Here is a 12,958-nt window from a genome sequence, read left to right as displayed (position 1 = left end):
TTTTTTTCCCACAACTAACGGCTGGGGATATAAACTTACATTCTGGAATTAGGATGGAGATGGGAATGTAGTAGTCAGCCTTCCTTTTTGGGACATCTACTATGGTATGTCCCCTCCTGCTTTTGTGTGACAGTTTGCTGCATCCAGTTGGGCCAGATCATGTTGCTCTTTCTGTCTCCATTCTTGAGGGTGTCTCCAACAACAGTGACACCAACCCTCTATCACAGGATCACTGTGTTGGGAGCCAAGACTAGCAATTGACATGCGCTTTCACTTTCCCTACCTTATGAGGTCGATACTGTCATCCTCACTTTACCACCAAGAAAATGGAGCCTCCAAGAGGCTTGTGTATACAAGGACGCGTGGCTAGTGAATGGTGAGACCAGAATTGAGACCAGGACGGTCTGACTCCAGAGCCCGCGCTCTTGCCCATTAGACCACACTTCCTGAAATGTTCTCAGACATCCCCAGCCAAGCTGTATGCTCACTCCGTCCTGATCATCACAACTGGAAATCATTCCTTCCTCCTCTTCTGGGGGTGCTTGTCTCTCCTGCGAGAATACTACTTTGTGCTTGTAGCTGTTGGTACACGCGGATTTTCTTTCCTGCCAGACTGTCTAGTTCTTTAGAGAAAGGTCTGGATCTTGCACAGCTTTATAGTCTGCAAATCGCCTTGCATGGAGTATGTATTTAATAATTACCTGACAAATAATATGTGAATGAACAAAGTTCTAATTACTTTAAAGAAAAATAATATATATTATTGAGTGCATGTTACATTCAGGCACTGTGCTAAGTGATGTACAGGGAATAACTCCTTTCTCAGAACTCAGTGGAATAGGTACTATTATTGTCCCCATTTTGCAGCTAAGGAAACTGAGGATCAGAGAGATAGAGTTTCTCATCCAAAGTCACAGCTGGAAATAGGCTAGGAATAGGCACCCTGAATTGAGCTCAAGCAGCCTGACCCAAAAACTGAGCCTTGAAACACTGTGCTAAAATACACAGATTTTTTTTTTTTAATCCTGATCCTATTTGGGGTACTGTTTTTTTTTGTTGTTGCTGTTGTTTTGTTTGTTTGTTTTTTTTAATTAAATTTTATTGTTCAGATTACATTTGTTCCTCTTCCCCCCCACCCCCCCCATAACTCCCCTCCTTCCAGTTCCCGCCCCACCCTCCGCCCTCACTCCCCACCCACTGTCCTCATCCATAGGTGCACGATTTTTGTCCAGCCTCTTCCCGAATCTCCCATTCCCCTTTCCCCCCCAAGAATAGTCAGTCCATTCCCTTTCTATGTCCCTGATTCATTATAATCACCAGTTCATTCTGTACATCAAATTATTTATTCACTTGATTCTTAGATTCACTTGTTGATAGATGCATGTTTGTTGTTCATAATTTGTATCTTTACCTTTTTCTCCTTCTTCCTCTTCTTAAAGGATACCTTTCAGTATTTCGTATAATACTGGTTTAGTGGTGATGAACTCCTTTAGCTTTTCCTTATCTGTGAAGCTCTTTATCTGACCTTCAATTCTGAATGATAGCTTTGCTGGATAAAGTAATCTTGGTTGTAGGTTCTTGGTATTCATCACTTTGAATATTTCTTGCCATTCCCTTCTGGCCTGCAAAGTTCCTGTTGAGAAATCAGCTGACAGTCGTATGGGTATTCCCTTGTAGGTAATTGAGTCTCTTTCTCTTGCTGCTTTTAAGATTCTCTCTTTGTCTTTTGCTCTTGGCATTTTAATTATGATGTGTCTTGGTGTGGTCCTCTTTGGATTCCTTTTGTTTGGGGTTCTCTGCGCTTCTTGGACCTGTAAGTCCATTTCTTTCACCAGGTGGGGGAAGTTTTCTGCCATTATTTCTTGAAATAGGTTTTCAATATCTTGCTGTCTCTCATCTTCTGGCACTCCTATAATTCTGATATTAGTCCGCTTGAAGCTGTCCCAGAGGCTCCTTACACTATCTTCACACTTTCAGATTCTTTTTTCATTTTGCTTTCCAGTTGGGTGTTTTTTGCTTCTTCGAATTTCAAATCTTTGGTTTGATTCTTGTGCTCCTCTGGTCTGCTATTGGGTATAATATTCTTTATTTCAGTCTGTGTATGCTTACTTTCTAATTTCTTTATCGTAGCATCGAGGGTCTCATTAGTTTTCGTGAGGCTCTGCTCAAGTTTATTGCAAGCCCTCAAAATTGCAATTTTTAGCTCCATATCCTCCATTTCTGTCATGTTTTTTGTCTCCGCATCTTTTATGCTTTCTTGGTGCACCCCCTTGTGGTCTTTGTGCACAGTCTTGTTCTAGTTAAGCCTTAATTGTTGTAGTTAATACTAGAGGGATTTGACCACCAGGCCGACTGGCTGTGGGAATCAGCTGTGTGGAAAACTTCTGTCCTCTGGGGAGGTGCTAATCTAGCCTTTGCCTGAGGCGATTGGCAAATGGCTCTGCGCAGGGCTTGGGCGGGGCGGGATCAACAGGGCGGGGGGAGGGAGCAGCTATGGCTGCTCTCAGTCCGTCTCCAGGGGCTCTGCCTCTCTGTCCCAGCAACTGCTGCAAACCTCGGAGGGACCGTAGCCAGACAGTCCCACTTCTCCCGTTTGAGTCTGGGTCCCTAGAGACTCGCCTGGATCTGTAGCCCAGAGTCTGAGACTCCCTCCTGATTGAAAACGACAACCGCGCCCTCAGCCAACAGCCCGCTTTGCGCACGCACCACCGCACCACCGTACCTTTAAATTTTCCACACTGCGCCTCCTCTGAGCCTCGTAATGCTGTTGTTTTTCCTTCTAGTTGAAGAGTCTCTCCTCAGCCAGCCTTCCTGTGGTTCTGGTTGATGTATGTTCCGTCTTTTAGTTGTATTTTTGAAGTGGTTGTTTGCGGCAGCAGTCTCCCGTGTTTACCTATGCCGCCATCTTCAAGACTTCTTGGGGTACTGTTTTGAGAACTATAGAGGCACAGTGAAGGGCAGTCTCAAGCTAAATGATGGATTCCAGCGCTGTCTCTGGTCCCCAAACACCTGCCTTTTTGCCACTCTCCTCAAATCCCCACCCTCAAAGCTTTCTACTGTCAATCACTGAGCTGTCAAGGTGTTAAGTTAAAACCGATGCCCTCATCCACACACATCTCCTACCCTCATTATTCTTATTGATATTTTTCCTGAAGTCATTTAAGATACAAGGATGAGGGCAGGAGGACCTACTGGTAGAGTGTCAACCCTCAAGCCATGCGGCAGGGGTGCTGTTCCTTCCTGGCAGTGCCAGGGTGGGGTGAGGGGAGCACATGCAATATGTCACCTGCAACAGGTCGGCCTTCTGTACACGTGCCCAGACTGTATGTACCAAGTGTGTGAGCTTTCTGTTGGTCAGGCTAATGAGCTCATTCTCTTCCCAGGTGGTTTCATCAGTTTCAATGGCTCCTGGAGGGTCCAGGGAATCCTGGCCATGTCTCGATCCCTGGGGGATTATCCGCTGAAAAATCTCAACGTGGTCATCCCAGACCCAGACATCCTGACCTTCGACCTGGACAAGCTCCAGCCCGAGTTCATGATCTTGGCATCGGATGGCCTCTGGGATGCTTTCAGCAATGAAGAAGCTGTTCGGTTCATCAAGGAGCGCTTGGATGAACCTCACTTTGGGGCCAAGAGCATAGTTTTACAGTCGTTTTACAGAGGCTGCCCTGACAACATAACAGTCATGGTGGTGAAGTTCAGGAATAGCAGCAAAACAGAAGAGCAGTGAGCCCTTCGGGGCTCAGCTGCCGTAGACTAAAGGACTTTCAACACACTGGTCTCTTTTAATGTCATGCAGCTGTGGAAGTTACAGTTAGGATCCCCCATCCCAGACATGGGATGCCCCCTCCCTGGCGGTCTTAGGTCTGTATCCAGTGACGATGAAAAGAGGGCCGATGTTGAGAGGCTGGAAGATCATTTTTTCATGTTTCCCGATTCTTTCATCCAACGTTCAAAATGTACAAATATCTAGTCGTAGAGTCACATGTATGATGTGAATGGCGTATGTGCCATGTGTTCTCCCTTTTAAGGTTCTTTTCAAGATTTCAAGATCCCTTACAGGGCTCTCCAGGCATCAGACTTTGGAGTAGTGAGCAGGGCAGGCCGCCCAGAGCTGCAGGAGACAGGCCCCCGGCGTCCCCTGTGCGTCAGGGTGGCAGTTCTCTTACTGAGGGCAGAGCTGCCCTGAGAAGGCTTTACCCTCCTGTGCCCAGGTTTTCCACTCCGCAGCAGCCCAGAAACCGATTTGGAGTGGTTTGCTGTTCCGTGGCTGCTCTTGGAAATGGAGGGAAGAAGAGACTGCAGCGGCTACACAGCAGAAGTAACCTTTTCCCTCTTCCCTTTATTCCTTATATAGACTTGTGTACCCTCTAGCCGGTCTTTGTGCCAGTCTTTGTGCGCTTATCCTAATCCTGCATGACCTTAACCTTTTGCTTACACCTTACTGTATGTAATAGGCAGCTGTTAAACTTAACAACTGGAAGCCACATTTCTTTTGTCTTTTGTCACCAAGAAACCTATTAAGGGAAGTCAGAAAAACAAATCACAGTTATCATAATTCCTTCCATCTTTAAGAGTAGATAGGGGGGGAAATAATGGCTGAATAAGTCACAGAGCCCCCTTGGGAAGTTGCTTGTTTGCATTGGAAGAGAAAGTTGGGAAGGTTACTACCCTGAATTGAGCTCCAGCTGCCAGTTTTATGCCCTCCCCCTCTTCTCCTATCCTAGTAGCTTTCAAATGTCTTTCAAGGAGTGTTCTGAGAAGCAGCAGAACTGCATGAGTATTTCTCGAAACCCAGGCCAGAGTTCCCACCCACATTTTGGAGTTTAGTAGTAAACTGCGGGATGGGCTTCTCCATGACTGTGGAGAAGCAGGTAGCTTCCCCAGGCCAACCATTCAGTGACCACAAAGAGGGTTGGGAATTCAAGCTCAAACCGGTATTGTAAGGCAGCCCAGAGTTATTCTGGGGCCAGGCTTGCTGCTCTCTGTTTCCTATTACCAAAGTCACATTTCCAATCTCAGTATTTTATAAGTTAATTGACAGAAAATGCTCAGGCATCCTGTTTGCCTGACGGCGGTGGCTCAAGCAGCCAAACAGGATTTTCCGTGCGTTCCCAGCCCTGTGTCCGAAATGCCAGGGTGTCCACCTTGCTCTGTTCTTTCTGAGTCGGCATTTGTCATTATAGCTTCTCAAAGGCCCCATTCGCTTTCCGCAGCTGAGGAGCTTTTCTGAAGCAGGTTCCAGAGAGAACCCGGGAGGATGAAGAGTCCCTCGTGGTCACCAAGGAGTGCAGTCTGTCGATTCCTCCCAGCACTTACCTTTTTTTGACTCCAATGAGAATGAATAACAGTTTCCCAAGAGCTTTGATTATTTTCGTAAACTGTGACTTTAGAATTCCAACATTAGGATTAGAACCTTAATAATTTTTTTAGCCATAGAATGTTCTAGTACAAAACACCTACCACCATGTAGACTAAGCTCTTTGCCTAATTAAGAGGCACTGAACAGTTGGATGTGTGTATTTGGGGTGGGGGTCAGGAGGGGAATGTGGGGAACACACTGACTGTGGTCATTGTGGGATGATCAGGCCAGGTGGCCCGAGTTTGCCTGAAGATTTAGGATGTTCTAACTCCAGAAAGTTACCAAAGCCCATCATCCAACTCAAGTTCAAGAATAAGCTCTTTAATTTTACGGTACACAGTCAATTTTCCTTTTTTATTTTTAACTCCAAAATTCATAATCACAAGGAAAGATGTTTTTAAATGCCATGATCGTTGTTGTTGTCCAAAATTAAAATAGTATGGTTTTGGTGAAGATGAAAAAGAAAAGCTACTAAGTTAAATTAGTAAGTTAGTGTTGTTTGCTGCAGAACATCTCAGTAGGTGGTGCTGAGGGCAGGAGTGCATGACTGTCCCCCTAGCTGAGGTTCACACGGCATCTTCTACCTTTTGCTTTGTAGAATTAATTCATTTCTGACTTTAACCATGTAGTATGTGTATTTCCTCTTCCCTTTTTTCCTCTCATTTTGGCTTGTAGTATAGATTTTTAAAAGATAGAAATTCTAGGCAGAATAGTAGCAGTTTGGTCAATACCTATGTCTACAAAATACTACAATCAGAGTATTTTGTTCCCTTCCCCTGTCCTGGAGCTCGCTCTCTCTGACCCTCTTCCAGCTGTTGGGGGTCTACAGACTCACCCTCTGGGTGCCCTGTGGCTCCTGGCTCCCCCCATTCTTCTAGGGACAGGGAAGGTTGAATGTAGCCACTAGGGAAACTGAGTTGAGGAGTTTGCATGTGAAGCCTCCTTAAACAGCACTGCCAAAGCTTTGGATTGTCGCCGAGGCTGCCCAGACTCCCCAGCCCGAGTTCACCTTGCCAATAGCTCCCACGGTGCCAAATCTGGGATGGTTTTTCAGTCCTTTGGAAATGAAGCTGGGAACGAATGACCCCATGCCATGAGCCCCCAGCAAGATGCCAAGCCCAGGCCTCCTCCATGCGCTGCTCTGCTACTTACCGCTCCACTGGCCATTCTTAAAATGGATTGGGATTTGGGCGGGGGGAGGTGGTAAGGAAGGGAAAATTTTAAAAAATCATTGTATTTGCAATTCTCTAATCAATGGAATAAATGATACTTACATAGGAAATTCCAAAGCCAGTTCCCAAGACCTGCACTTATTTAATGTGACCCATTAGCCCAACTCTGAAGTTGTAGTTCTCATGCACATATGTACACATTACTGGTTACCAGTGGCCTCTTGAATCTTGTCTATGTAATACTCTTATTTCAGAGTGTTTTATAGAGTGAAGGGGCATATGCAATCTGGATAAGTTAAAACAGGCCTTATTTCATACAACTTGAACGATGTCAACCCATGTGCATTTTGTGCAAACAGGATTGCATGAGAGTGATGACATCATCATTTCAATCCTCAAGTAATTTTAGGAGATTGATTACACTATTGAATTGGGATATCTGTATCACTGGGCTATCTGACAATACACAAGGGATTCAGAAAGGCAGTGATCACTTTTTTCTTTATCAGGCAAACCTTGATTTCCTCCCACCCCCGAGATGTTTTCAGGCCAAACTCTTAAATCTGAATCAATGCAGAAGGTTTAGAAAGCGCAACATTTCATTGTACATTTCAAAGTATAGTAATACATACTCTGGGTAAACAGTTTCCAATGATTTCAAATTTTTTCCCTCCTTTTGACCCATCTCTAGACTGATCTTTCCTTATTATGCCCCCCAAATTGCCTTAGCTCATCACACCAGCATTCCTGACCCAGAAATGACATGCCTGTTAGATACCACACTGGGGCCTATTTAACTGCCTCTAGATTAAATCATTGATACCTAGACTTTTGAGCTAGTTAGCTGCATACCACCGGAGTAATAGAATCTCAGTATCTCCCAAAGTGAGTTCCATAGAACTTTAAATGTCCTGCAGAAGGGAAGAAGCACACCACGGATGTAATTTCAGTTAGGGTAGTGTTTTCCAGATTAATCTGACCACAGAAGCTTTTTTTGAGTAAAACTTAGTAACATTCCAAGGAGCTCATGTTCCATAGGACCCACTTTGGGAAATTTTGTTAAATGGAAATATTACTGTTTTTTCATCCACTGTGATATGACTCTTTGTAGTTGTAGTACAATTTGTAATTTAGAAGCACCAATCCTTTCAAGTAAGAGGCTGAGCTGTTCATGAAAGCAGTTTTAAAAAATAGCATCCTTTACTGTGACCATCAGCAGCCTCGCATGGACAGTAGAAGCCCAACAATCCTACCTGAAGCCCTAACCATTGTCTCCCTTCTTCTATGTGAATACTCAGCAAGAGTCTTTGTCATCCAGAGTGAATCAAAATATTTTTACATTTCATCACTATGTGAGAGTAAAAAAAATCTATAATAATAAAAGTGTAATATGCTAATTAGACCGGATGTCCTTCTGGGACAAAGCCGGGCCTGCAGCCACGGGATTGAGACAGCTGCCCTGTGGCTGCAAGGGAGGCAGCCAGGGCTGTGAAGGCCTACTCTTGCAGGAATTTCATGCACCGGGCCTCTAGTTTAAAATAGTAAAAAATGAGGGAAAAATTATAAACTGTTAACACTTACTGTCCTCTGTTCTTCTTTCCAGATTCAATGAAATAATTTGAAACCACAGCTCATTTGTTCTAAAATCCCTGTCCCATGTTGTTCCACCTTTCACATTTTCTATACAGAATTAAGTTTAGTGAGTTATCTCTTGCCTAAAATGTCAGGTTTATTGTCACTCTCAACCTGGACAATGGGTTCTGGAAACTCTGAGAAATAATCTCAAAATAACAGATAAGACAAATCTAGTCAAAAACATGGTACAAAGTGAATTTAGGGAAAAGTCATTAATCTAAAATCACATCCAATATTTAGGAATACACCTGCCCTCTGGATGTTACCCAAAATAGTAAAGAATTGAAAATAAAATCACTTAGATCAAGAGGAAGATTACAAAGGGCAGGTGACAGTTGAGGCTCTAATGCTTCCATTAGACATGTGCTTCTCTACATGTTCTAATATGGAAAAGTTTTGATTCTTAATAATGTGGATGCTTTGTCCGTTTTTAATTTTTCCCACTGTGAAGCTGAAAACTGTTTAACCAAGGGATGATTATGACAATGTTTATGTGTTTAGTAACAAACAAAACACACCATCATCTGTACAATCACCTTAATAAATCCAAGGTGAGAACTTTGAAGAGAGCAGGTAATAAGTGTTGATTTTAACAAAGCATCACAGGCATTTTCACAATTCAAAATTCTGCCCCAAAACAAGAAAGCAAGCAGCCAGCAAATATGTAGATTATATTTAGAGGTGTGGTTCCATTTATTCTAAAAATCCTATAATCTGGCCTCTGACATTTGCCAGATCCAAATTAATCTCAAAAACCTCCAGCGACCGGAGTCCCTAGCTCTGAGCAAAGCAGCTTACTGTAAAGGCCTGGGAGCAGCTTGTGGCTGGGCCTGTGAGGGGGCAGGACAACCTTGCTGGGTCACTGGCTGCTTCTGTAGGAGACGGACCGTGTCATGAAGAAATTCAGAGGTTAAATGTAATATCATGCATTAGTATCCCCACCTATTTCTAGATTAATTAGATAATGCATAATTTAAGATGTGTTGATTCAGAAGCAAAGGTAGAATAAATAGTCAAGGAATTGGGGGTAAAAAAACACCTTTAGAATACCCAGATAGTATAAAAATGTGAAAAGTAGGTTATCCAAAATTTGGATGATCAGACTTTTACCATTCACAAGTTGTATTTAATAGCGAGTTTTTTGACATCAGCATATACATGAGTAGAAGGCAGTTGTTCCCACTTTTCACCTATTCAAATGCAAGGCTTCCTGAAGAGTTGACTAATGCTTTGCTTACATGTTAATGAAGACAAAATTCTAATGCTCCTCTTATAGGACTGATGGCACAGGCAGAATCCCATTTAAGAAAAATAGTCTGGAACATTTTTAATCAAAAAAATACAAAATTAATTTCCAGTGTGATCAAAGTCAGAATGTAAAGAAAACATTTTTAAGAAAATATAAAAGACAAACTCATAGGGGAATACTATAAAAGGAAATATTTTAAATTAAGAAAAAGACATTTTATTACATCATGAATCATGCTTTCTGGTATTTGTGCTCTTTCTGATGTGAAGGAGATAATATTGAAGTAAGAAAATGAACATTGAGCTATTTGTAAAGCTAGTAAGATTATACTTCCTATTTCATTCATCCCCAATAAAAATGGATAGATGTGATTTTGTTTATTGCTGTCCTAAACTACCTTTACTGTCCTAGAATCTGTTCCCTTTCCAAACCCTAGACATGGTTTTACCCTAAATCCTTAGAATGTATGAATTTTTGAGAAGGAAATACCCCTTTTTAGAATTTTAAAAAATAATACAATAGACTGCATGATAGACCTTCCATTTCAGAGGGCCCAGATAAAACTGAGGTCAGGTAGACAGTCACAGCTACACGTGAGAGTGAGTTTAACACACTGGTAGTTTTCCACATGCCAACATGAGCACCAGTGAGTATTCAGTTTAAAACAGAATTTCACAAAAACAAACTCCAGAGTGATTGAATGTTCTTGCTTCTTAGAGATATTTCTAATCCATATAATGCAAAGGGTCATGTTTGCTCAAATAAGCTTTTAAAATCCTGTAGAAGTGATGTATTAGACATCTCTAACCCAAGAGAATGATGTCTCTTGTGCAAATTTTAAATTACCATCTGCCTTAGTATGTAAGGACAAACAGTGGCTGCTTAGATAAATAATGAAAAGGTATAAAATCCTGCTATGGGGGGTGGGGGGGAGGATGGGGAGGACTAGAACCATGGGGACTTCAGTGAGAATACGCATATTTGAGCTCCAAGACCACAACCAGTCTATGTGTTTGTCATCTTTATTGCCCTTTTACCTCAAGCATATATTCAGAAAATGGAAGAATAAATAAAAAAAATGGAGAAAACCCAATAACTTTTGTTTCTGTTTTAGAAAGCTGTTTGCCCTTTTTAATTGATCTGAAATGTATGTTCACATTGAAACATTAACATCTACAACGTTGTCCCCAGTTTACTGTCCAATTACTAAAGTCAATGGTTTTGATTTATAGCCCTTAGCAGCGCTTCAATTCAGATTACAGAGTAGAAATCTATTTTGCAATGCCTCAGCATCCCCATGGGCAGCCAGAAAAAAGAAAACAAAAACAAAAGAAGTTCTAGTGAGTTCAGAAGAATGATTATTTTGACGAGCCTGAAAAATAGTAATGAAACAGTTAATTCCAAAACACCTCTATGTGAACTGTGTTCACATACATAGTTCCTATATGCCCAAAGTACACGGTGTATTTCTCTTTAATATAAGCATCTTTGCATTTTTAACAGATGCTTCTGTTCATATTCAAAACCAAGAAATAACTGTATTCCTGAAATATGTCAATTTTCTCTATAAGGAATTCACTAATTGATAAACATTGATAATAAACACTCTCAGTTCTGGGTTCTCTTTGGGGGCATGAGGTTGTTACACTAGTAGCCTCTTGGGACAGAAATAAAAACAGGCCACGGAGAGATGTTCTCCTTCTCCTTTTCTGTCCCTCTCTCCTTCCTCCTCAAGGATCGGGAGGTCAGGTAGACAGTCACAGCTACACGTGAGAGTGAGTTTAACACACTGGTAGTTTTCCACATGCCAACATGAGCACCAGTGAGTATTCAGTTTAAAACAGAATTTCACAAAAACAAACTCCAGAGTGATTGAATGTTCTTGCTTCTTAGAGATATTTCTAATCCATATAATGGCACCAGTACCTGGTGAACAGATTGAATTGGGAAAGTCACTGTGTTTTTTTTCTAAGCAAATCTGCTTATGTATTTTATTCTTTCCTTTATTAATTTTCTTCCCTGAGCACTTGCCTTGTGCCAAGCAGAGATAGTCTAATTGAGTGTATCTAGAGGCGGGCACTCAGGCACCATCCCTGCCTTCTTGGCCCTTGGAGTGGAAGCTGCACAGATAATGCTCAGTATTGGTCAAATGGGTTGAGAATTGGCATCTTTCATGATTTCCTTCAATGGGCTTAGATTTGAGAGGACAGGCAGAATTAAAGTAAGTCTTTCCTACACATAAGAGAGGGTGAATGGTAAAAGATTGGGAATATCTTGCCCACATTCAAGCAAATTACATCAGATAATTACACTGTGTTTGTTTGGTCACCTATGTTTTCCTAGGATGAAGTGGGAGGGGGTGAGACAGGAAGGTGGGGACCAGGGGAGGGGTAGGCCACCACTGAAAGCCTTTGTCCAGGGGGTGGGCATCTATTCAAGGGCTCAGCAGTAGACGCCAAAGCCAGGTGTCTCCCTCCCGATCCTTGAGGAGGAAGGAGAGAGGGACAGAAAAGGAGAAGGAGAACATCTCTCCGTGGCCTGTTTTTATTTCTGTCCCAAGAGGCTACTAGTGTAACAACCTCATGCCCCCAAAGAGAACCCAGAACTGAGAGTGTTTATTATCAATGTTTATCAATTAGTGAATTCCTTATAGAGAAAATTGACATATTTCAGGAATACAGTTATTTCTTGGTTTTGAATATGAACAGAAGACAAAGTGCCAGATTTTTTTTTGAGAAATCATAAATTTGGTAGCCATACTTTAGACATTCTAGAACCTAAGCATGGAATTTAAGTTTTGTATTCTGAATAAGAATAGCAACACCTATTTTCTGTATGGCAAAACAAAACTAAACACCAGACTTTTGTTTTTAACCACAGAAGTCATCACTTCTTTCTAAATTCTTTGGTCATTTTCCCTAGACCAGCGGTTCTCAACCTGTGGGTCACGACCCCTTTGGCGGTCGAATGACCCTTTCACAGGGGTCACCTAAGACCATCCTGCATGTCAGATATTTACATTACGATTCATAACAGTAGCAACATTACAGTTATGAAGTAGCAACGAAAATAATTTTATGGTTGGGTCACAACATGAGGAACTGTATTTAAAGGGCCAGAAGGTTGAAAACCACTGCCCTAGACATCTCTTTCTGTTTGTGCCAATTGCTTCTTTATCCCAGAAATATTTGCTGTTGCCAAGTTACATTAGAATCCTATTGAATTAGAATAATAGAAAGTGAATGAGAAGAGATTGGGAATATCTTATTGTGATCAGAAGTGGAGGTTTGTGGTTTTGTTTTTAAGCATGAGAACATATAAAAGGAAATAAAGCCAATTTCTGATTTGGTAAGATTAAAACCATAGGTGGAGCCAAATAATTAAGGAAGGAAAGGAGGGTTGGAGAGGGTAAGAGAAAAAAAAAACCCCACATAATTGAATACTGTTTTTTCATGAATGGTATATAGCAAAAGTTCTGATCTCTTTTTCTGCTGAATTTTGAAATAATAACATTATATAAGCCTTTACTATACCTACTTC

At 41.8% G+C, this 12,958-nt stretch overlaps 1 protein-coding gene across 1 annotated transcript in view; it reads left to right on the top strand.

The window, feature by feature from the left end:
* The window catches only part of PPM1L (protein phosphatase, Mg2+/Mn2+ dependent 1L), a 241,897-nt gene extending 231,099 nt beyond the window's left edge, over window positions 1–10,798 (top strand). Inside the window, exon 4 of the mRNA XM_070406891.1 lies at window positions 3,384–10,798. Within this exon, the coding sequence (XP_070262992.1) occupies window positions 3,384–3,730 (347 nt within the window). The 3' untranslated portion in view covers window positions 3,731–10,798. The remainder of the gene's footprint in view (window positions 1–3,383) is intronic.
* Window positions 10,799–12,958: the final 2,160 nt, after the last annotated feature.

The sequence above is a fragment of the Myotis yumanensis genome, unplaced genomic scaffold (genome assembly GCF_028538775.1).
Source record: "Myotis yumanensis isolate MYYU_CA2020_CCGP unplaced genomic scaffold, mMyoYum1.0.hap1 SCAF_2, whole genome shotgun sequence".
Lineage (NCBI taxonomy): Eukaryota > Metazoa > Chordata > Mammalia > Chiroptera > Vespertilionidae > Myotis > Myotis yumanensis.
The sequence above is the reverse complement of the archived record's forward strand: the minus strand, read 5'-3'. Positions and strand labels throughout refer to the sequence as shown.